At 47.0% G+C, this 23,651-nt stretch overlaps 1 protein-coding gene and 1 long non-coding RNA gene across 6 annotated transcripts in view; one reads left to right on the forward strand and one right to left on the reverse strand.

Moving 5' to 3' along the window:
* LOC128778242 (uncharacterized) overlaps window positions 1–14,874 on the forward strand; it is a 52,194-nt gene extending 37,320 nt beyond the window's left edge. The window contains exon 5 of one of the 2 annotated variants that reach the window (XR_008423668.1): window positions 14,778–14,874. This is a non-coding gene — a long non-coding RNA (uncharacterized LOC128778242). Of the gene's footprint in view, window positions 1–1,638; window positions 2,165–14,777 lie in introns of those variants that run through there. The other variant, XR_008423669.1, reaches the window with a different exon arrangement.
* The window catches only part of MYO10 (myosin X), a 225,789-nt gene that overhangs the window by 12,089 nt on the left and 190,049 nt on the right, over window positions 1–23,651 (reverse strand). For all 4 annotated transcript variants that reach the window (XM_019450761.2, XM_053906900.1, XM_053906899.1 and 1 more), the window contains 12 exons: window positions 23,112–23,218; window positions 22,031–22,264; window positions 21,619–21,664; window positions 19,810–20,676; window positions 18,849–18,972; window positions 12,641–12,884; window positions 9,050–9,145; window positions 6,012–6,105; window positions 4,661–4,716; window positions 2,588–2,730; window positions 2,159–2,353; window positions 1,086–1,243 (listed from right to left, as the gene is read on the reverse strand). In XM_019450761.2, coding sequence (XP_019306306.2) covers window positions 1,086–1,243; window positions 2,159–2,353; window positions 2,588–2,730; window positions 4,661–4,716; window positions 6,012–6,105; window positions 9,050–9,145; window positions 12,641–12,884; window positions 18,849–18,972; window positions 19,810–20,676; window positions 21,619–21,664; window positions 22,031–22,264; window positions 23,112–23,218 — 2,364 coding nt within the window. The remainder of the gene's footprint in view (window positions 1–1,085; window positions 1,244–2,158; window positions 2,354–2,587; window positions 2,731–4,660; window positions 4,717–6,011; window positions 6,106–9,049; window positions 9,146–12,640; window positions 12,885–18,848; window positions 18,973–19,809; window positions 20,677–21,618; window positions 21,665–22,030; window positions 22,265–23,111; window positions 23,219–23,651) is intronic.

The following is a 23,651-nucleotide window of genomic DNA, read 5'->3' on the forward strand; positions in this document are numbered from 1 at the left end:
CAAAGGCAGAGCTTGCCTCCTGGATCTGCTTAATTTTCCTTGATGTAGATCAGTAAATACCTATCTTGCTCTCATTCTCAAATCTTTTCTGTCACTGCTCCAGCTCTTCCCTTTGTATTGGGAATCTATCCGAATGGGGAACTTGGAGGAACAGCGGTAAAAATAATCCCCTTGACCCGGTTCTGCACTGGGGACTGACCAGCTACATGAACAACGCAATCAGACTCTTCTGTGTCTGTTTCCATTCCTGAAAAATGAGTGGAGTACCCCTTATGAATAATGCTGCCATTTCATTATTCACTCAATGTATACTCAACTGAGCAATTAATCTTTATAAAAAGGAAATGAAAATTTAACCAGGTTAGGGGCACCTGGGTGGCTCAGTCGGTTAAGCATCGGACTCTTGGTCTCGGCTCAGGTCACGATCTCATGGTCGTGAGATGGGAGACCCGAGTCAGGCTGACTCCAAGCTGGGCACGGAGACTGCTTGAGATTCTCTCTCTCCCCCTCTGCCCCTACCTTGCTCATGCACTCTCTTTCGCAAACAAACAAACAGAAGGTCAGTGTAGGTCCAGAGATTGGGACGCTTCCTGTGGAGTTTGGGGGTGCCTACTAAAGGTTCCAAGTTTTCTAGACCAATCCTGGCTATTTGTGTACCCACCTGTGTGGTCCACTAACTGTATCGTAAGGATAGGATTATCGTGTTACTCCTAGAAGGTCCCCAACCCAGGGCTGAAGGGCAACTTGTGGCACACGTCACCTCCACGCAGATCACAGCACGTCCCCGTCACAGGGAGTTCTGCACCCCAGACCACAGACCATCATTCCTCTGTCTACACAACACAAGCCCACATTTGCCTCAGCGGCAACCTGACACCTCTCTGGAGACAAAGTATTTTTAGCGTAAGCTTCCGGCTCAGCTCTCGAATTCAGATTTCTAAAAGCAGTGACATTCCAACAGAAAACCAACCAAAAGTTAGTTTTTGATTACAGAATAAAAATGGAGCTTGACCAACGTCTTGACGTTCCGAGGGTGAGAACCGGTGAAGCTACCTCCCGTGAGCCCCCCTGTCTTGAATCCTTACCTTGATGTCTTGAATCAGCTGCTGGGTGGGAGTGTCGATCGGGGCCTTGGCGTCTGTCACATTTTGAATGGCGCTGGACCACCTGGTGGCCTCGTTGAGCAGCTTGGTGTAGAGACGGTAGCAGTGCTTGCGGCCGTACACGGTGACATTCCAGTAGCCTGTGACAGAGCACACACACCACGGGCGTCAGCCTCCGCAGGGATGGTCTGGCACCGGAGTCCCAGAAAGCCAGAAACTCAGCCCTGTTGTCAGAGCCGGTGCCCTCTCCGCCTGAGCCCCTTTAATTAGCTAATTCAACAAATCCTCTCCCGATTCCTACACGCGCCTTGTCCTGTGCGAGGCACCCACATGTCCAAACGAGGAGCGTACAGCTGCGAGAGGAAGACACGTAAAGTAAGAAACCCAGGAGTAAATACATAAAAGGGTCACGTTTGCTCTGGAAGAAAAACAGGCATAAACTGGAAGTTCCTTTCCCGGCTCTGGACGAGAGTGAAAACGCTTCCCTCCCTTCCTGCTGTTCCTTCTCCCCTCCTGTTTCTTCTCCTTTCCTTAGGCTCTCCCTTGAGAAGAAAACACTTCTGCTAAGCAAACAGTCTGTGTGTCCAGAAACAAGCTGTCACAGGGGACAGAGGAGCTATGTTTTCAAAAGCGCAAAAATCACAACTAGCAACAAAACCCAAACAATGTAGAAATATCTTCGTAATAGTGACAAGGGGAAAAAAAAAAAAAAAAAAAACTAAGCTAACATCAGTGCTCTCTATTCTACTAGGTGAAGCTCACGGACAGTCAGGATTGATCTTTCTTAGGCTGCGTTAGGGCTCTCACAGCACAAAGACGAAAACGCGGCATACAGAAATAAAGCTCCATACAGGAGAATCCCTGTTTATATGTGACTGTCCTCAGAAGAACATTTCTGCAACTCAGTTAAGCGGGACCTCTTCACCACGGTTTCAATACTAAGCGTGCATACAGCTAATCAAACTCCTCCCTCTGGTCCGAGCAAACCCAGGCCTCCTCGGGCTCCAGGTGCGAGCTTTCGGGCCCGGCTCATCACAGGCACACGGCACCGTTACCTGTGTCTTTGAAGATCTTCTCGTCCGGAGGCACCACCGAGCACAGGCTATTGAGGACCAACGTGCCCAATTTCAGAGCATTCTTCTCTGAGCTCTTGTAGTAATCCAAGGAATTGTGGGTAAGCACAAACCACCGTTTTTTTAGTTTTAACGAAGACATCTTTGGACTGTTCTTTACTTCTTTGTGCAGCCACCCTGGAAAGGAAGATCGGAGTGTAAATTAAAAACTAGAAAGACAAACACCAAACATCAGGTAATAATTTGCAGGATGCTTCCTCATGGGTCATATTTCTATATATTTGCTAGAAAGGGCCACGACCCTTTCTTGTGTTTTTGCTGTCTGTCTGCTTGTTGGTTTGTTAAGCAAGCTCAAGAGTCAAAATTACTCAGGAGAGCTGCTCAAAGGGGCAAGGCCGTGGTGGCAGTCACCTCTCACGATGAATTCCTGGCCCTCCACTCTTGTGTCCCCCTTGGACCTCTGCAGCAGCGTTATCCAATGATGCATCTCCTCCGGTGTATCAGCGTTGCAATGCAGCACCCGGTTGGCCGTGATGATCACAAACGAATTGGGTCTGGGCGACAGGGCAAGAAGGAAGCCAAGACTTAGCTCTCTACTGTCCGCATCACCTGCTCGAACCAAGACCAGCCGCCTGTTTCCTGGCTTACGGTCAGCTGGACGAAAAGCGCGGTGCTATTTGTGGTTTGTGCTAAGGCAAATCTTGCTCATTTCTGCAGGATTTATTTTATGCATCATTAACCTTTAAACTTGGAGCAACACATTCAGGAGGCCCTGGAAGGGGAAAGATTCCTTCATGCAAAACTTTCCAAATGAAACTTGGTTCCGGGAAGGCTAAAATAAGGTGACAGTGGGGGGAATTTTTTTTTTTCTGATGCCTCTCCAAAGTAAATTTCTCTCTGCCTCTGGGTACTGCCTTGGATAATATTTCTGTGGGTCGGTAATGAAACATCAGACACCAGTAATAAAAGCAGATCAGTAAATAGGTGTAAATGGAACATCTTATACACTTGATTATGCTTGCTACAAAAAGCCACCTGGGTCCATGTTTTCAAAGCAATCTAACAAAGGCTTATTTCCCAGTCAGGGATAACATAATAAAGGAAATTTACTTTCTCCGTCACCTCTTTTTGTCTGGCAATGCCCTGAGTCTCTCCTAGGCCCTAGCTCATACTCATGCCTATATTGAACCACTAAAGCTGGTGGCTGTGAATTTCTTGCAGGCTTTCAAATGCTCGCGGCAATTAAGCGCTGCAAAAGTTCAAGAAAAAGCAAGATTAATGGGACTGTCGTAGACAGGGAAAGACGGGTGCTCTTTAAAAGACACTTCTCTTGTTGGGAAGGAGGTGGGCACTTGAGGAAGAGAGAAGGATGTGAGTAGGAATGGAAAGTTCTAAGCATGGACCCTCACATGCCCAGCCTGCTGGAGCGAAAGGGTTTTGGAGACAGATGTCGATAGGGTCGGAACTTGGCCGTCAGAATAAAATCTGGGCTGAATATGGACAAAACACACGTGTTAAAGGTTCTGAAGACTCTAGATAATTCTACCTAGTAGGCACTATTTTTGTTGTCATTTGGAATACATTTCTATCCACTTTCTAAAGCTACCTTACTGAAGGCAGAAGCCAATTTTGATTCCTAATACAGAATTCAAAGAGCAGCAAAGAAACACAGAGAAGACAAAGGTCAACGGTACAGACTCCTGAGGGCATCCATGAAGATGGTTTGCCTTCAAAAAACCAAAACCAACACATGCTATTTTAAGGGCACAAATAAGGTTGAGATGTCAAGGGAAGAATGTGGTTTAATTTATTAACACTCCACATATACGTTACAACAAGATCCTTTTTATTTTTTTAATTTTATTTATTTATTTATTTTTTAACGTTTATTTATTTTTGAGACAGAGAGAGACAGAGCATGAACGGGGAAGGGGCAGAGAAAGAGGGAGACACAGAATCGGAAGCAGGCTCCAGGCTCCGAGCCATCAGCCCAGAGCCCGACGCGGGGCTCGAACTCACGGACCGCGAGATTGTGACCTGAGCTGAAGTCGGACACTTAACCGACTGAGCCACCCAGGCGCCCCAACAAGATCCTTTTTAAATTCCTTATTAAGTTTAGGAAGGGGAACAGCACCCTTCCCTGTGCTGGAATACTATTTTCCGAAATAGGCATTTTCTTCCTCTTTGAATCCTGGGTTTACCCCTGTACCCAAATGAAGAATATTCCTCTTGTGTGTATGTTTTTAACTGACTGTCTAAATTAGGTTTCCACGGTCTCTCCCAGCAGCCCAAAGATACCCAGAGAGGACGACTTCTGGGTGATATAAAACCGGGCACAAAGCAAGAAGACTGGAATTGCCCAGGAGACCACAGGCAGCCTGAGATCATTTCACAGCCCAGAAAGGAAGGGACCTAGAAGCAGAGAGAGCTGTGGGAGCACGCAGGTTACTGATCCCTTTCGCCAAGAGTCACATCTGAACTTACCTCTCGGGGCTGTCAGAGGCGCACACGGAGTCTATCATCCCCACGTCCAAAGTGCCCTGGAAAGGAGCAAAAGCAGAGGGAACAGAACCATTGAAATACAGCACACATCATCATAATATCCTTAGATCACGCAGCTCGAAGTAGGCAAACAGACAAAAAAAAGCTCCTTCCTTTTGTGTTAAATGCAAAATAATCGTTATCTAAGAAAGGTCCCACCTTCAGTTGGTGAGTACAGCCTCTAGACAGGGGAGACAGTTCACTCATGAAAAAAAATATACGTAAGTTAATCTCCCCGTCTTGTTTTTAAAATACGTTCAGGGAAAAGTGTTTACAAACTTCTTTCAATAGTACAAATTTTCCTGACTTACACTCTGATCTATCGCTAAATTTTACACGTACTCTAACAAACTTTTTTTATTTTTTTAAATGTTTATTTATTTTTGACAGAGAGAGAGAGAGAGAGAGAGAGAGAGAGAGAGGCAGAGACAGAGCATAAGTGGGGGAGGGGCAGAGAGAGAGGGAGACACAGAATCCGAAGCAGAGCCTGGCGGGACTTGAACTCACAGACTAAGAGATCATGACCTGAGCCGAAGTTGGATGCTCAACCGACTGAGCCAGCCGGGTGCCCCAGAAACTTTTTTTAAATAGAACTTTCTTTCCCCCTTTAAAAAAAATGTTTATTTTGAGCACTGGGTGTTGTATGGAAACCAATTTGACAATAAATTTCATATATTGAAAAAAAATATTTGGGCGGGGGGAAGGGGGAGAAAGAGAGAGTTCGTGTGAACAGGGGAGGGGCAGAGAGAGAGGAAGAGAGAGAATCCCAAGCAAGCTCCATGCTGTCAGCACAGAGCCTGATGTGGGGCTCCCTCTCGTGAACCGTTAAGATCATGACCTGGGCCAAATTCAAGAGCGGGTCCCTCAACTGAGGAAGCCACCCAGATGCCCCTTACTCCGCTGAGAAACTCTGATGTTAAGTAGTTCTTATGAGAAAATAAAACTTGATTTCTAAAATATGATTTTATGGTTCTGTGTATGTATCTAGGATAGAACGAAGACTGAAAATGCATAATTTAAAATTCACGAAGTCCTTTGAAGGAAAGTGTAATAAATATGCTTCCATGATGTCAGAAGACTTGGGATTTGTTGTCGTTCTTTTAATGGCTTAAAGTGGGAGAACTGGAATCTATTACTACTGATAATCTTCTTTAACTGATTCTATTTTTCTGCATGACTTCTAAACAAAATATTACTGGTTTTCTCTTTAATTATTACACTTCATACTGCCTAGAAACTCCCAAGCCCCCTGCCTCCCTCGGACGTTTCCCGCCACTCCAAAATGCTCACGCACCACGGCGTTTTGTGGGTTCGCCTGTTCATCGTGCATCTCCCGGATCTCCTGGTCCGTGGACGCGTGGACCTGACTCAGCACGCTGAACCACTGGCTGTGGGAAGGAGAGAGTGACCGTCAAGGAGGGGCCAGCTGTCGCATCTGCAACACAGTGAATGATGCCCTTCCCCACGATCTCTGCGAAAATGACATGTCCTCTGAGCACCTTTGCTTCTCGTCTGCCTCCTCCTCAGGGGTTAAATGTGGGTTTCATGCTACCAACGGGCAAGGGGGGAAGAAACAGCCAAACTGCCTTTGGGTATCACCTGTGGCAACGTGAGATCGATGAGAGACCCTCTCCTCCTCCAGCTCCCCCAGACCTTTAGACACTTAATGACGATGACAATGAAATCCTCAGTTCTACCCAAAACATTTATAATCAAGGATCTTTACTGAAGATATTATTTCTAACCTAGGGAATATTCAAGGGCCTTTTCATTTGTTGAAAGTAAATTCCAAGGTAAGAAGGCCACTGGTGTCTATTTTCCCTCCTCACTCCCAGGATGGGGTTTTCCAACCACCTGATGGGATTTTCTACCAACGTATGAACAAAACCATAGAAGAGCAGGAAACAGAACACAACTGTTTGAAGTAGAAAGTGATTTTGACTGGAGAATTCTTCCATCTTCTCTTCAAATGAGTTTTCTCACTTTCAGACTCATTAGAATCAGGCAATAAAGGAAAACATGTCAACCTCAGAAAAGTCAAGCTGAAACTACAAACACAATACGTGCTTGAGGAAAATGACCGTGAATATTCATTCATCTATCTGTCCATCCATCCATCCATCCAACATTTATGAAGCAACTATAAAATGTGAGAGGTACCAAATGTGAGATGCTAGGACATCCTTCTCCTGCAGGGCCTCATTAAGACATATATACACACTCCTACTAAGTAAGGCAGAGGACCAAGTGCTTGGTATACAATGGGATATTTAAGCAAAAAAAAAAAAATTATACCTATATAGAAAGTTAAGTCACATAAAGTACTTATAGCAAAGCACTAAAACCTATCCCCTGTTAATTTTGAAGGAGAAAAATGTGGCCAAGAGTTTCTTTTCTTTTAAATTTTTTTTTAATGTTTATTTATTTTTGAGAGAGAGTGCACAAGCAGGGAAGGGGCAGAAAGAGAGGGAGACACAGAACCGGACGCAGGCTCCAGGCTCTGAGCTGTCAGCACAGAAGCCGACGCGGGGCCCGAACCCATGGATTACGAGATCATGACCCGAGCCAAAGTCGAACGCTTAACCAATGGAGCCACTCAGGTGCCCCAGTGACCAAGAGTTTCAAAACAGCATATACAGACTCTTAGGAAACAACCAAGGGAAATATTTAATATAAATTTGCTTCATCAGTTCTGGTGAACTCAAAGGCAAGACTTAAGACTTCACTTATTGCTTTATGAAGCTCAACAATTTCCCAGATCAGATGCTAAAAAACACATACATTCCAGATGTAGGCCACATGGGATCACACACACACACACACACACACACACACACACACACAGAAAATAAAATTTGCTATGCTTTCGATCTGTTCAGATGATACTCTTAAATTTACAAATTTCTCCTCATGAATCAAGTTTATTTAACTCAATCCGAAAAGGAACTTTTAAAAAACACATTCTGCTGGTCAGGGGAACAAGTCCTCAGTTAACAGATCCCCAGTGTTAAATTTCGCAGGCTCGTTACGGCACAAAGCAGAGAGGACGGCTGCCAAACGCGGGGCCTGTAATTCAGCCGAGAACTGTGGGCCTTCCTGGGACCGCAAACGACCACAAGTGGTCTCTAGGAGTCCAGGATGGAACGAGGGGGCTGTAATTCCAGGTTTGCTTGGTTTTTCCAGTTTGTGTCATAATTTATGGATCCAAGCAGGGTTTTTAGTGTGTTCCCATGGGAAGGATTATTTTCTTTGCCCTTGCTGTGACTACCATGGCGTTGTATCAACTCAAACATTCAAAGGGCAAGGGGTAGCGAAAGGCAAGGAGAATTCATTAGAAGATCCTAATGATTTCTGAGGTGAAAAGTAAAGAACATAGGCGGAGGGTCCTCTCTGGCATTGCTCAGAGGAGCCAACAGATCCCTCCAAAGTAACCTTGTGGCTCACAAAACACAAGGGGACAGACAGACGTCTGACCGTATCTCATCCACCGTGTGACCCTGTGATGCATCGCGCTGGGAGCACACAGCCCTTCTCCTTGACTTTTTCCACGTCTCTCCAGCACTAGGATGGAAACCTGAGGCCCAGAAAAGTTAGACCGCTTGACCCAGCCAACGGACACCACACTGTCCTTGGAACTCAAACATTCAAGCTCCTTAAGAAACATAATGCCTCTGTTCAGTAGAATGAACTTCTGTTACTTCACAGATTATACTGCCCTTTCTCTTACCTGAGTCTCCTACTCCGCAAAATGTGTTGAAGGGTAACGATGTGTAATAATACACGTGAAGCATGTCACCACATTGCCTGAAATATAGTAGTTCTAAGTGTTGACTGTCTCTTCTACCCTATTGAATTTTTCATTGTGAAGACCTTCAACACTCTCTCAATGCCACAGTGCTATCAATTATTGAAACGCCCAGTGGTGAGAGCGCCTGCCTTCTCACTCCTTAGGCAAACACAAGCTGTTCCCTTTCGAAGCTCAGAAGCTTCCAAAGGGTGGGCTTTCGCCTCCGTGTAGGTGCACGGTTGACACACGCTGCCGGGGACAATAAAAGCCTGAGCCAAGATACCAAGGGCTCTAGTGGCATTCGAAGCTGGAAATCCTCGACTGTGTGTGGTAACTTGGGCACCTTAGCCCGGTGAAAGATACCCCAGGGGACAAGAACGTCAATCTCATGACGCGGTTCTTCAACCATCCTAACAGACAAGCCCAACTCGAAAATCCACTAAAAATCTTTTCAGAGCCGGCAGGGTAAACACTGAACTGTGTGGCGCCCAGGCCTGTAGGGGAGTCAAGATGTAGTTCACATGCGGTCAACAGCAGTGTCTCACCTGGCATCTTCGGGGGATTCCGCAATCAGGTGGAAGGTCCTATCGGCCATGATGATGTCAATCCCGTTCTCTTTGCTGGTGTTATCTATGATCTCTCTGCAAAGTAACACAAGCATCAGATGCAAATCAGGGCTACGGGATCCTTAAGAGGAAGCGAGCAAAGCAATTTCACCAAACAGATGGCTGAGTTGGAAACTGTAACTGAAAAATCAAACGCCTACTTCAGCCCGACCTTGTGGCCTCCGGGGGGGGCCGGGGATCCTCTCTGCTCCTGAGAGAGGAAGGCTGAGGCCGGGGCCAGGGCTAGGCGCCTCCTGGACACTTCCAGGGAGGAGTCTGTCTCCTCACTCTGGCCTGCCCAAGACGCGTCCCTGCCGAGACCCTAGAAGGCTTGGGGCAGGAGTCCCCTTCTTGGCCCGCACCTTCCCTTGGCCCCTCTCACTGCTCTACAAGGGAAGGACCCCCGACGAGGGGACTGGTCTTGAGCTCCTTCCTAATTCCTCATGGCTTCCTGCTGCGGTTTAAGGCCTTGGCCAACACGTGTGACCTGGTAAGGGCACATTATTTCCATTGGGGGCTCAGAGGATTTGGGTGTTTCTGGATCCCCATGCCATCCCGATCTCATCCCGACATGCCCTGCACAACATTAGAGGTTTGAAATCGATGGAGCAGGTTAACAAGATCAGGATGAAATACAAGCAGGTGTTGAGATGGGACCAGAGATGGTAAAATATTTGATGAAGAAGGGTCCTGGGGGTAAAGCCAGCTTGCTTTGCCAACCCAAGTAGCACCACTCTTCACAGTAAAACACGGATTCCACATCTACAAAACTCAACAGGCTTGCTACTTAGAAAAAATAAATACCTTACAGCTGGAATCACACAAGATAAAATATTTTTAAAAGTCAAGATAGCGAGAACTCCTGCCCTTGCTGAGCAGGAGGTGAGAGGTGATACATGGGCAGCCACCAGCCAAGCGTCTGGTTAGAGGGGCCTCTCGAGCAGGGCTCCAGGGAAGCGTCCAGACCGTGTCATACTGGACCAGCCACTTTGCCTCTCGGGAACTCAGCAATCTTCTATGTAAAATGAGAGGGGACACGGATCTAGTCGTAAGGCTGTGCGTCTGAACCACAGTGGCCTATCCGAATCCTGGGAAACTTTCAGAAAACCCAGGTGGGTGCTCTCTGGCGGGGGCAGGGGGAGGGCAGGGACCCACACTCGTAAAAAGCTTCCCCGGAGATGAGTGAGTGATGATATTGTCAGGGTCACAGTACACATCATCTGGAAACTCCGTAGGATAAATGTGGTGGCATCATCAGTGACAGCGAGTGAGTGAAGAAAACGATGGAGGGGAATGTTGTATAAACTGCCAAAGACTTGAGAGATGGGTCAATTAGTTAAAAATTACAGACCTTATTTGAATTCTGATTTGAAGAAATAAACCAGCCCGAACCAACCAGAGCACTATCGCCTCCATTTACAAGACAACTGGATAAATTTGAACAATGACTGGAGTTTGGATGATTAAAGAGTTATTTTTTAACAGTTATAGTGTGATTCTGCATTGAGAGTCTTAACCTTTAAGTGTCTACTGAACTATTTAGAGACAAAATTACATGATGTATGCTTTACAGAACAGCTCCTAAAGGAAGGAGTGCAGGGTGGGGTTATGAGTGCAACACTTCGGCCCTGGGGCGGGGGAGGGAGGGTCTCTGCTGAAAGCTGGGGAATGACCACAGGCACTTCATTATATTCTCCCACCTACTCCTGCATAGGATTGAAATCTTCTTTAATAAAATGAAACATTTTAATTAATCTCAACAAAAAATCTTAACGTGGCGAAACCCTAAGAATTTAATGTCCTTCCTCTACAGAATAGGACAGAAATGACCGTATGATAGCTAATATCTCCTTAACTCTGGAATTCTCACAAAGCACCTGGAAATGGGGCTTTATCAAGCAGCACAGAGTCAGGTGCGTGAGGAATATACATCAATTTCCACCATTGAAATTCTCTCTCTGCCTTCCTCCTCTGAGCTTCCTGGCGTTTGTGGGTGAGCCTTCTGTGGGGTGAATCAGGAGGAAGAACAAATACACAGAGCTGAGAGGCAGAGGCACAGAGCTGTGTCGTGCTATGAAAATTTCTTGTAGGGTTTAGACTCCCGATCGTACACACTCACTCTTGTTCTGGAGCCTGGGCTCCTAACAAACCCCGAGGGGCAGCCTGGAAAGTCTAATACTCTGCTGTCTGCACTTCATTGTTTGCCCTTAAAATTAAATGCACAAAACGCTTTCCCTGTTTAACCTCCCACTTTTCAATAAAAAAAGTTCAAGAGTTGCCAGTGCTGGTTGGAAACAAAATGCTAATTTCAGGTCTCGTGATTTCAGGAGTTAATCTCATCTGTCGAAGCTTATTTTACTTATTTTCTAAATATGTATCAAGCTACCCAGTTGCCGCTAAGTCCAACTTCCTGAATTTTTAACTAAATAATAGTCCACTAGTCCAGTGATTTGGTTCTATACAGGGCGGGGGGTGGGGGCAGAAAAAGGGGGTTTGTTGGATTCAAAGCCTAGCTCTGTTCCTGTCATTGCTGGGAATGAAGATGGCTGGTATATCCCATGTTAGTAAAAGACAAAAAAAATTCATTCCAAAAAACACCTCTATGAGTGAAAGGTAATCAAAAAGAGAAGAGAGGAGAGGAGAGGAGAGGAGAGGAGAGGAGAGGAGAGGAGAGAAGAGGAAAGGGAAGAGAAGAGGGAAGAGGAGAGGGGAGGGGAGAGGGGAGGGGAGAGGGGAAGAGAAGAGGGGAAGGGAAGAGGGAAGGGAAGAGGGAAGAGGGAAGGGAAGAGGGAAGGGAAGAGGGAAGAGGGAAGAGGGAAGAGGGAAGAGGGAAGGGAAAGAAAGAAGGTAGGTAGTGAAAAGGTACAATCTCCCGGGTACAAAATAAGTCCTGGGGATGTCACATACGGCTTGGTGACTAGTTGATAACACTGTGTTGCATATATGAAAGTTGTTGAGTAGATCTTAAAAGTACCCAACAGCAGAAAACAAAATTTATAACTATGGACGGTGACGGTGATGGATGGTTTAGTCTCACCGTGGTAATTGTTTTGCAATAGACACGTGGAGTGGCTATGGTGTACGTCTGAAACTAACGTAGGTCAATGATACCTCTAAAAATAAAGCACAAAACCCAAACACTCCAGATTGGCAGTCTGTCTCCAATTTAGCAACCTGCTTATATAAAAGGACTAGAAGTGGTCTGTGGACCAATAAAAAGATTCTTAACCAGTTGTTCAAGATTCCCAGGCTTCCTGCATACGACCAATCACATTTCCGACAGCCAGCTGCAGGCCCGGCTGGCATCTTATAAACGACAGCCGGATGTCTGAACGTGCCCACAGAAAGCGAACTGTTCACGAAGTCACTTCCCCGGTTTCCTAACAATCCGGTCCACTGAAGTGAATGACTGGGGTGCACTCAACCCCTACTCCAGCCCGCGGACCGGTGGCTTTGGAGGACGCGACACCCACGGTCCAGCAGCCCCAGAGCGCCACCCACCGGGGCCACCTGCACAGTCCATCGACATACTTTGCCGTGCGGACTTCCAAGGTGCCCTTGAGCTTCTCCTCACTGTCGTTTTCAAAGTACATCAGCTTGGACTGGCGGAGGACAAACCAGCGCTTCTTCCAGTTCCTCCTGGACAGTGTCGAGGAGCCGCCGCCTTTTTTGTGGAGCCAGCCTTGCTTGAGGGCCTCCTGCTTAGAGCGGAACCACAGGAAGGTTTCGTCCTTGAGCACGCACCAGCGACGTTTCCAGGAGTTCATTAAGCCACCTGCGGCCCCCAGATCGGGTGGGGAGGGGTGCAAGAAAAGTCGATCAAATTGGATGACAAGTTCAGCGGGTTTCGAGGTTCTGCCTCCCCTTCACCTCACCCCACCGACCCACCCCCGGACGCCCCTCAACGAAGCCTCGGTGCCGCTGGCTTGTGTTCAGGAGGCGGAGGGGGAGACGTTACACTAGCTTGGTTGGATCACACGGGAACGCTGTCCCTTCCTTATGTCCGGAGCACTTCCTACTCAGCTGGGAAATCCTGGTGAGGGGCTATCAGAAAGGCAAACGACGAGCTGACACTCTAACCCCCGGCACGAGTCAAGGGCCATGGTGCGAGAAGCATTTCTGTATGTATGGATCATGCAGATCTCAAATGCCCCAGAAAGGAGAAATTAATTTAAAATGATGTCAAAGACGGGCGCCTGGGTGGCTCAGTCGGTTGAGCGTCCCACTTCGGCTCAGGTCATGATCTCGCCGTCAGGGAGTTGGAGCCCCACGTCGGGCTCCGTGCCGACAGCTCAGGTTGCTCAAATTCAATTGCTCAGATTGCTCAGCCTGCTTCAAATTCTGTTTCCCTCTCTGCCCTTCCCCCGACTCGTGCTCTGTCTTTCTCTCAAGATAAATAAACATTAAAAATTTTTTTAATTTTGGGGCGCCTGGGTGGCGCAGTCGGTTAAGCGTCCGACTTCAGCCAGGTCACGATCTCGCGGTCCGTGAGTTCGAGCCCCGCGTCGGGCTCTGGGCTGATGGCTCAGAGCCTGGAGCCTGCTTCCGATTCTGTGTCTCCCTCTCTCTCTGCCCCTCCCCCATTCATGCTCTGTCTCTCTCTGTCTCAAAAATAAATAAAAAACGTTGAAAAAAAATTTTTTTAATTTTTAAAATGGTGTCATTTTTAAATGGTGTCAAAAGTTTACACATTCCTTATTTGGTCAATGTGGGGATCAAGACTGAAAACTTACACAGGAAAATAAAATAGGACTTTTTAGGGTAAACATATTCTTTTCAAAGAAAAGCATCATCTGAACACGGTTTATATGTAAAACGTAGATTTAGAACATGAAACAGTTGTGACTGGGCCTTAAAAATGAGAATTCAGGGGCGCCTGGGTGGCTCAGTCGGTTAAGAGTCAGGCGAAGCTGACTTTGGCTCAGGTCATGATCTCATGGTTCATGAGATCAGCCCTGTGTCAGGCCCTGTACTGACAGCTCGGAGCCTGAAGCCTGCTTTGGATTCTGCGTCTCTGTCTCTCTTTGCCCCTCCCCCACTCACACTCCATCTCTCTCACTTACTGAAAAATAAACCTTAAACATTTTTTTTAAAAGGAAAAAAGCAAAAACATGAGAACTTTGCTGTAACTTATTTACTAGAAATATTTTTGGTTAAGAGAAGGGCAGACAGAATAAATTTATCTTTCACAAGATAAAAAGTATTTCTAAAGGGCGTCTGGGCTGGCTCAGTCGGTGAGGCATGCGACTCCTGATCTGAGTTCGAGCCCCCACACTGGCTGTAGCGATCACTTAAAAATAAAATCTTAAAAAAAACTTCGAATCTTTTTTCTAGCAGAATAATTTTATCTTAGTATTCCAGATTTCCCGGGTTGCCTGAGCAGCTCCAGTGGGTGGGGCGGCTGACTCTTGGTTTAGGCTCAGGTCACGATCTTCTGCTTTGTGGGCTGGAGTCAGGCTTTGTGTGGAGCCTGCTTGGGATTCCCTCTCTCCGCCCCTCCCTTCTCATGCTATCAAAATAGACCTCAGTATTCTAGATTTCCCAAGGACACTCAAAGATGACATCTTAACCACCATTAATCAAAAATCTCTTAACAAATCCACCAACTAATCTACTTCATTAATGTATTATAAGGTGACAGGTTTTTTATTTTTATTTTTTTGACCAGCCAGTAATAAAAATAAGGCACCCCTGAACATGGATACTGAAAGAAGAAATAAAGAAAATGCTTTCTTTTATAAATCGCATATAACTTGAAAACAGACCTTCTGAGGAAACTCCACACTGTTTTCCAGAGTGGCTGTACCAATTTGCATTCCCACCAACAGTGCAAGGTTCCTCAGAAAATTAAAAATAGACCTACCCTATGACCCAGCAGTAGCACTGCTAGGAATTTACCCAAGGGATACAGGAGTACTGCTGCATAGGGGCACTTGTACCCCAATGTTTATAGCAGCACTCTCAACAATAGCCAAATTATGCAAAGAGCCTAAATGTCCATCAACTGATGAATGGATAAAGAAATTGTGGTTTATATACACAATGGAGTACTACGTGGCAATGAGAAAGAACGAAATATGGCCCTTTGTAGCAACATGGATGGAACTGGAGAGTGTGATGCTAAGTGAAATAAGCCATACAGAGAAAGACAGATACCATATGTTTTCCCTCTTATGTGGATCCTGAGAAACTTAACAGAAACCCATGGGGGAGGGGAAGGAAAAAAAAAAAAAAAAGAGGTTAGAGTGGGAGAGAGCCAAAGCATAAGAGCCTCTTAAAAACTGAGAACAAACTGAGGGTTGATGGGGGGTGGGAGGGAGGGGAGCATGGGTGATGGGCATTGAGGAGGGCACCTTTTGGGATGAGCACTGGGTGTTGTATGGAAACCAATGTGACAATAAATTTCATATATTGAAAAAAAAAAAAAAAAACAGACCTTCTCAGATTAATTTCTTCAACGATTTGCTTCAATGACTACAGACGTAAACCTCACCCTGGAACAAATGAAGCCAGGACCACACTGGTCCGCGTTTGGTGTGCAAAGGGACCTGTTTTTGTCGCACACACCGATGCCTTCTTAAACCTGAAGCATTTCGTGCTCACCTAGCTGTGAAGTCTGTGACCACACCCTGCTCCAGAGCGGTTTCCTTCACAAACTACGAACTCGCAAAGGGCTACCGGAATTAGACTTTTGCTTTCTGGTTTGTGGCTTTAATCTGGGTTTCTCAAAACAAGCCCGGAGGAAACTGTAGGACAAAGTTCTTCTATTATCTTATTGTCTGTGAGCGATAAAGGCGGAAAACACTGTACGATGACAGACGGGCTGCGACTTACTGTGTGCACGGAGTAACGTACAGAACTGCTGGGGAATCATTTTGTCGTACGCCAGAAACCAAGATTACACTGTATGTGAATCACACTAAAGTTAAAAAAATGTTCTTAAATGATAAAGCTGGTTCAGTCATTATTATTTCCTCTGCTGCTCCTATGTTCTGAACGGGCCCCACTGCAGCTCTGGGTGCTCTCTCCATACTTCATCATGGAGAGAATATGATCAATGCTATTCATCTCCTAACTGCAAACGCCTTTAGCAGACTATCGGGCTGGTGAAAACTCACTGATGCTCATGAAATATAATCTGACGGTCAGATTTTCTTTGTAATTGGTTTCTCTGAAACTTTTGGTCGCAAATTTGTAAGCGCCTTATTAAAGATTAAATGATGATGTATCAAAGATTAAAAGGTGATGCATTTAGGGGCGCCTGGGTGGCTCAGTCGGTTGAACGTCCGACTTCGGCTCGGGTCATGGTCTCACAGTTCTTGAGTTTGAGCCTCGCATTGGGCTCTGTGCTGACAGCTCGGAGCCTGGAGCCTGCTTCGGATTCTGTGTCTCCCTCTCTCTCTGCCCCTCCCTTACTAGTTTTCTGTCTCTGTCTCTCTCTCTCTCAAAAATAAATAAAAACATTAAAAAAAAATTTTTTTAAAAGGAGATTCATTTATATAATTTGTTTTATTAAGAGGAGTTTGCCAAAAATTTACTTGCTTACCTTCTTGAGCTTTTAATGCTTTAATCTTTTTTAAAAAAATGTTTATTTTCGAGAAAGAGAGAGAGAGAGAGAGAGAGAGAAAACGAACACAAGTGAGGGGCAGAGAGAGAGAGACAACAGAATCTGAAGCAAGTTCTAGGCTCTGAGCTGTCAGCACAGAGCCTGATATGGGGCTCAAACCCATGAACTGTTGAGATCATGACCTGAGCTGAAGTTGGATGCTCAACCGACTGAGCCACCCAGGCACCCCTCATTGTTTAATCTTACAATTTTGATGCTTTGAATATAGCTTTACTTTTCCCTAATCTCATTTGCTTTAATCAGACAATTATGCAATAAGCCAATGTCATATATTTTAAGTAAGAGTGACTTATAGGGAATTTTTAAACCTCATTTAGGGAACTAGATTAATTAGGGGCAGGGGAAATATATTAATAATAAAAAGCTTATATTTATTCTGAGAAATGTATGACAAAATCTTTTTTTTTCCTTATACAAGAAAATCTCAGAATGCTGATTCGATACTTATTAGATTAGGTTCTGATTTGCGGTTAATTTTTTTCTTTTATTGATTATTCCAATGAACACTTGATTGCCTGGTTAGGATTTTTCAATCTTTTTCATTCAGCACAACCATAAAAATTTCCACTAACCAGTGACTCCAGGCAATAGGAAGATGGTCCCTAAACTAAACATGGTGGGGTTTCCATGAGCGCCTTGGGGATCTGGGGCTGAGCACAGCAGAAATTTGAAAAGTGAGTAACTGATGTTAGTAACTAGACTGATGTTGAAGACGGGGACGGAAGTAGCAAAAAAAAAAAAAAAAAAGAGAGAAATCAAATTAAAAGAAAAACATAAGTGAAGAAAAGAAAAAATACAGAGGAGGACAAATGATATGAAAAAGAAATACGTCAGTAGAGGAGGAGAGAAGCAAAGAACAGAAGGAACAGGGAAAGGGAAAACAGAAGAAAAAACTTTTCCATGGAGGAGAAAAGAAGGAAAGGCAAAGCAAATGAAGAAAGACAGCCACAGAAAAGAAAGCGAAGAGTCAGAGAAGACGCACTCGCTGACCACGAAACGGGGAAGGGAAAAAGAAAAGGCAGGGCGGGGTGAAGGGTGCCATCCGGCAGACAGTGGTTCTTATCCCTCCCTGCCTCCTCCCCAAGACCCAGACCCCTTCCCGCGTCCAGTCGAGGGGCATGTGGGAAACCAGGCAGTCCCTTCCTTCAGTGATCCAAGTGAAACTCCTACCAAAACATGGTGATGACGGTGACTTCTCACACTCCCTGTCACCGATTCAGAAGTCAGAGTTGACAACAGGAATAAGGTAGGACTATAAGGTTCTAATTAAGTCCTTTTCCAAAAGTAGAATGCTTCCAAGTCCTTAAGTATTTTATTAAGTTTCTGTATTAATTTTGAGAGAGAGAGAGAGAGGATTCCAAGCAGGCTCTGCTCTGCCAGCACACAGCCTGACGCGGGGCTTGAACTCTAGGACCAAGAGATCGTGACCTGAGCCTAAATCAAGAGTCCCACACTTAACCCACTGCGCCACCCAGGTGCCCCCGAAGTCCTTAAGTATGAAGGGTCAGCTCAGCGCATTCAAAATTTAATACTCAACACATACAACCAAAATCCTCATCATGAAGGATGGGGCAGACAGCAGGTGTCATAAGCAGTCAAGGCAAGGTACACCATTCTCTCAAATCTTTACTGTTCCCCCGTGGATATGCAAGAAACCCTTCTGGGTTCTTGGACACTGGTGTGGGAGGGAAAAGTGTAGTGTATCATTACAATGGGCTATACCAACTCCTGCAGAAGCATGTGTGTGTGTGTGGACACGCGTGTGTAAGAGAGAAAAATTGGGGGCAGGGGAGGGGAGATGTAGGAAGAAAGGAAAAGAGCACAGAAATGAGATGGGGAGGCAAGAGAGAGGAGCGAGGGATGGAATATGGTGGCAGGGGCTGCACCCTCTGTCCTAACACGGTGCACCAACCGTGGAGCGTCAAAGCAGCTCTCCATGGCATGATCATGTCACCCATGTCATGGCACCAGGGCACCCTTCACTCACCTAAGAGGACCTAACATCAGGTAAGGGGTAGGCGGAACGGAGACTGATGTTCCTGGTGCCCCTCAATCAGCCCAAGCGATAAGGCTCCACCCCCAACCCTGACACCCTGGTGACACAGGTCATACCTTTCATGTACAGAAAGCTGTGGAAGTAAGGCAGGGTGACACAGCTATACACAGAGTCCCGCCGGTAAGAAAGTTCATCGTCTGTATCAAACCGAGAATCAAAGTCCTCTTCGCTATCTTCAAACTGGACAAGGAGGAGAGAGAGAGAGCCAGTGGTGAGCAAAACAGAAAAAGCAACAAAAATGCCCAGCCATCGATTGACATTGAACAAAACAGAAACCGACAAAGAGGCAACACCGGTGGATGCATACCATTACAACACCGGTGGTCATCAAAAGAATCTCCAAATACTGACTTTTAAGGTCGAATGGCCCACCCAATGGATACATAAAATGCGAGACAGACTTGAATCCAAAGGCTGTTCTAAAAACACTGCTGTTCAAGGGTATAATTTTAATCAAACCATCCAAGAGTTAATTCCCTTTAAATTACTATGATAAAAATATCTTCAAGTCTTAGAAAATCAAGGGGGTATTTAATGCGCAGTCAATGGGGAAAATTAGAGTAAACTATAAATAAACCCACAAGTTGGAAAGAGCACGTATAAGCACTAAACGGTCCTCCCTTACAACCCGCACAGGGTAGAACATCCCGTGGGGTGGACCGTGAAGCTACGGCAAGGGCCGCTTCTCCAGGATGCCCTTGGCAATTCTAGCTCTAATTCCGAGCGGGTCGTATTTCCCACCCTGCTGGGAAGCTAGGACAGACCCGGCTCAAGTTTCCACGGACAATGCCAGTTTCCTTAGGCTCGGGGCAAAACGCAAAATTGCAATTCCGGGCTCTGTTCGACCTACAACAGGCACCTCAAAGTTCCATTTGCTGATGCCACTGCTTTCGGCAAGAGAAGGGGGTTTGGGGAGCATCTTCAAGAGCCTGCCTTGGAAATCTTGGCTCGTCCTTCCAGGAGAGGGGGCACCCAGGGTGTGGAATGCAGACCCCCCCCACCGTGGTCCGCACTCACCGAGGACTGCGCCCCTTCCGAGCTAAAGCGGTAGGCCCCGGAGCTGTTGTAGGTGCCCACGGAGCACCGGTAGTCCGGGGACCACTGGCTGCCGTACGAGTTGGAGAAGGTCACGCTGCTGCCCGAGGTGATGGCGCCGTCCTCGTAGTCGTCCTGGTCGTAGTCGTAGTCGCCGTCCGGGGAGGGGAGGCCCCCGCCGTTCTGGGGCAAGCAGTAGGTGGGCTCCCCTCCGGACGAGCCGCGCTCCGACGGGGCGAGGAGCACCGTGCTGTCCGCGCTGGGGCTCGTGGGCACCACCGTGTCGTTCATGTAGGGGTCCTCCTCCGAGGACTCGTCGCTGGTGCGGATGCCGCTGGTCCGCTGGTCCGAGTGGCCGCGCTCGCTGGGGTTGGGCGAATCCTTGAAGGCGTCGTCGTCCGCCTCGAAGCCCTCGTCCACCTCCTCCTCCGGGTAGGGCTGGCTGAAGTTGAAGCTGGGCTTCTCTGCGCACGCGCTCTCCGCGGGCGCCGCCGGCTCGCCCGAGAACTCGCTGCCCACCGACAGGGAGCGCTCGATGTTGCGGACGCACTCGTCGATCTCATCGAAGTTGAGCGACTCCAGGAACTCCTGCGCCGCCCGGCACGCCTCGTCCTCCAGCCTCTTGAGCTCCTGGTCCCGCAGCTGCTGCAGCTTCTGCAGGGAGGCCTCGGTCAAGGACAGCTCCTGCCGCTCCTTCATGCGCTGCAGGTCCTCGATCTCCTTCTCCAGCCGGAGGATCTCCTCCACCTGCTTGTTTTCCTTCTGCTTCTCCAGGTCACGGCGCAGCTCGGCCTCCCTCTGACTCTTCTGCAAGGCTTCCAGTTCTTGCTGCTTCCTCGCGGCTTCCTCCTGGGCCGAAGAAGAGGGAAGAGGTCAGCCAGGGTCACTGCGAGGAGGGCAAGCGCCGTTCCCTCCTTTGCAGTCAAGAAGCGCGAGGAGAGGTGGGTGTTAGGGGAAGACTGTGTGTGTGCGCCGCCCCCTCCAAGCTGATGCCCTGAAACCTCATCTTCGGTACCTCAGAATGTGTATTTGGAGACAGGGCTTTTATTTCTAAAGTTTATTTTGAGAGAGAGAGAGAGAGAGAGCGAGAGAGCGCCCGAGGGCACGCACGGGGGAGGGACAAAGAGAGAGGGAGAGGCACGCACAGGGGAGGGACAAAGAGAGAGGGAGAGGGAATCCCAGGCAGGCTCCATGCTCTCGGCCCGGAGCCCCACGCAGAACTCGATCTCACCAAGAGCAAGATCATGACCTGAGCAGAAATCAAGAGTCCGTCGCTTAACTCACTGAGCCCCCCGGCCGCCCCCCGAGAAAGGGCTTTTAGAGAAGTGACAGAGTTAGAACAAGGCCATGAGGAGGTGACTGTCACCCAACGACTGGTGTCCTTATAGGAAGAGGAGACTGGGACACACCGAGACACCAGGGATGCAAGCACACGAACGTTTAAGACCTCAGGAGGACACAGGGAGAAGGTGGCCATGTGCAAGCCAAGGAGAGAGGCCTCAGAAAAAACCTAATCTGCTGATAACTTCCTCTTGGGTGTCTAGCCTTCACGATCGTGAAACAACCATTTCTGTTGTCGAATCCACATAGGCTGTGGTATTTTGTTATGGCAGGACTAGCAAACTAATACAGTCTTTATACTCGGTTGTAATGGGTTGCATCATAAAGATCTCCTTTAAAATTCTTCTTGTAGCTTTATATTTTATTTTAGCTTCAAATCCTTGATTCAGAGTTTTTGACGCGGGAAGGAAACGGGTAGACGAGAGGCCGCGTGGTCGTGGCACTCTTTACCTGTTGGGCGCGGAGCTCAGCTTCTCTTCGAGCCCTCTCTCTTTCTCTAAAAACAGTAAAAAAAAAAAAAAAAAAAAAAAAAAGTGAAAATAAACCGAAGCAGAGAAAACATCCTAGAAGCACTTTTCAGAGAGAGCCAACTTTTTAAAAAAAATGCTTTGCTCAAGACAACTTAAAAAGAATGAAGGATGGGACCCTTATCCTTTGGTAAATTACTCACTCTGTGCATGAGTAAGAACGCACAGAAGTCAGCTGTCAATGCTACCAAGGAATTTTATCCCCAAGCCGCCAAGAGGTAATGCTTCAAATAGATGGTTCTGCAGCATCCACTGGGAATTCTTGCTGCAAAAATAGATATTGACTTTGAAACTCAAAAGGCGCCCTCCTCATCCGAGCAAGAAAGCTACCATACCTCTCCTCTTCCTCCCGTTTCCTCTGTTCCTCTTCCTCCCGTTTCCTCTTTTCTTCCTCCTCCCGTTTTTCCGCCAGCAGCTGTCTGTAAACTCTCCGAGCGATCTGACCTCGGAGTTGCTTCTGCAAAACTATGGCTGCTTTTTTCAGGTGCAAAAATCTCTTCCTCAGAAGGAACGCTCTGTAATTCTTCTGTATGGTCACCACGCAATAAAGGACCTTTCTGTATTGCTTCCTGAAAATGAACACAGAGCAGCACAACAGAATTGTTGAGGTAACGAGGCTCCGAGCTCTCCAGAGGAGTTTACGTTAATGCTACAAGACAAAAGAACAGGGCCTATTTGGAAAGTCTCATTATAGAGACGGGAGTGAACAGGAGGCCGCTTTGGACAAAACAGAAGAAAAACAAAAGAATAATAACAAACAAAGCTAAAGTAAGAACCCTATCATTGTCTTGGCTAAATAAACCCATAACCCCTAATGCTGACTCTGAATGGTCTTGGCAGAAGTTGGGTTGTAAACAGGACCAAAAGAGATTTGATATGGTCTCCTGTTCCCATGATGGGGGCAGGGGGAGGGGGTGGTAAAATGCCACAGCAGGATGGTTTTGTCCTTCAGAAAATGTCACGGCATGGGGTTTCATGTGGCGCTCAGGTCCGCAGAGATGGACAGAACTCAAGTGCACCAGACCAGAAGCTGCCTCGCTGGGCAAACACTGGAGAGCGGGCCTCTGTGGACGCGATGAGATAACAGCAAAGTCCAAACAACCAGACTGCCCGCAGCTTCCATACACGATACAGAGGAACTGGGTAAACGATTTAAATATCTCAGCACTGTCCTCTCCTGCCATGGCTCTAATGGAGATACCAGGAGGCCCCTTTCCTACTTTCTGTCCAGGTCAAGCCAACTGGGCATCTGGCATCGCTAGTTACGAGCACTGACCCGAGACTCTCCATAGCCTGGTCCTAACCTCCATCCAGGTCTACTGTAAATGAAAGCAAATGACAGGGGCTGCCCCGCCCGGGGACACATAGTATGGAAGCCCTCCTCTTGGCGCTTGATGGCCTCTCCCCTCCCCTTACCGTGCTAAGTAGCCCAAGATGTGGGCCCGGATCACCATGGCTGCCCTCGTAACTTCCTCCTCCCGCCGCTTCTCCAGTTTCTGCTCCAGGGATTCTCGGAGGAAGACCTGCCCGAGGGAAAGTGACACATCAGAAGCAAAGAACATGGCTGGTAAAAGGAGATTCTTTCTGGGTCAGACATCTCTTGGGGAGGTAAGGCTTTCTTCTCTCTCCATAAGTTTGCTCCAAACACACAGCCGTGCATTCTAGAACTCAAACTCCAGTGCTTCTCCAACTCCCCTTGGGGAAGGGCTGCTTTGTTTTGTCAACTTTCCCTCTGTCATGTACTAAGACATTTGTAAAATATAGTAAAAATATGTTATTAAAAAGAAAAAGCAAAAATACGGAAAAGTCCCATTTTGGGGGGTTATTATTAGATTCAATAGTCATAACGGACTATGAAGTTGCCATTAAAGTTTATAATCACTTATCTCATCATGGGACAAATAGTTCATGACCCAGCACCAGTCCTACACGAAGTGTAAGTCACAAGAAATCTAG

Source organism: Panthera pardus, unplaced genomic scaffold (assembly GCF_024362965.1).
Source record: "Panthera pardus isolate Hobbes unplaced genomic scaffold, ASM2436296v1 HiC_scaffold_2, whole genome shotgun sequence".
NCBI lineage: Eukaryota > Metazoa > Chordata > Mammalia > Carnivora > Felidae > Panthera > Panthera pardus.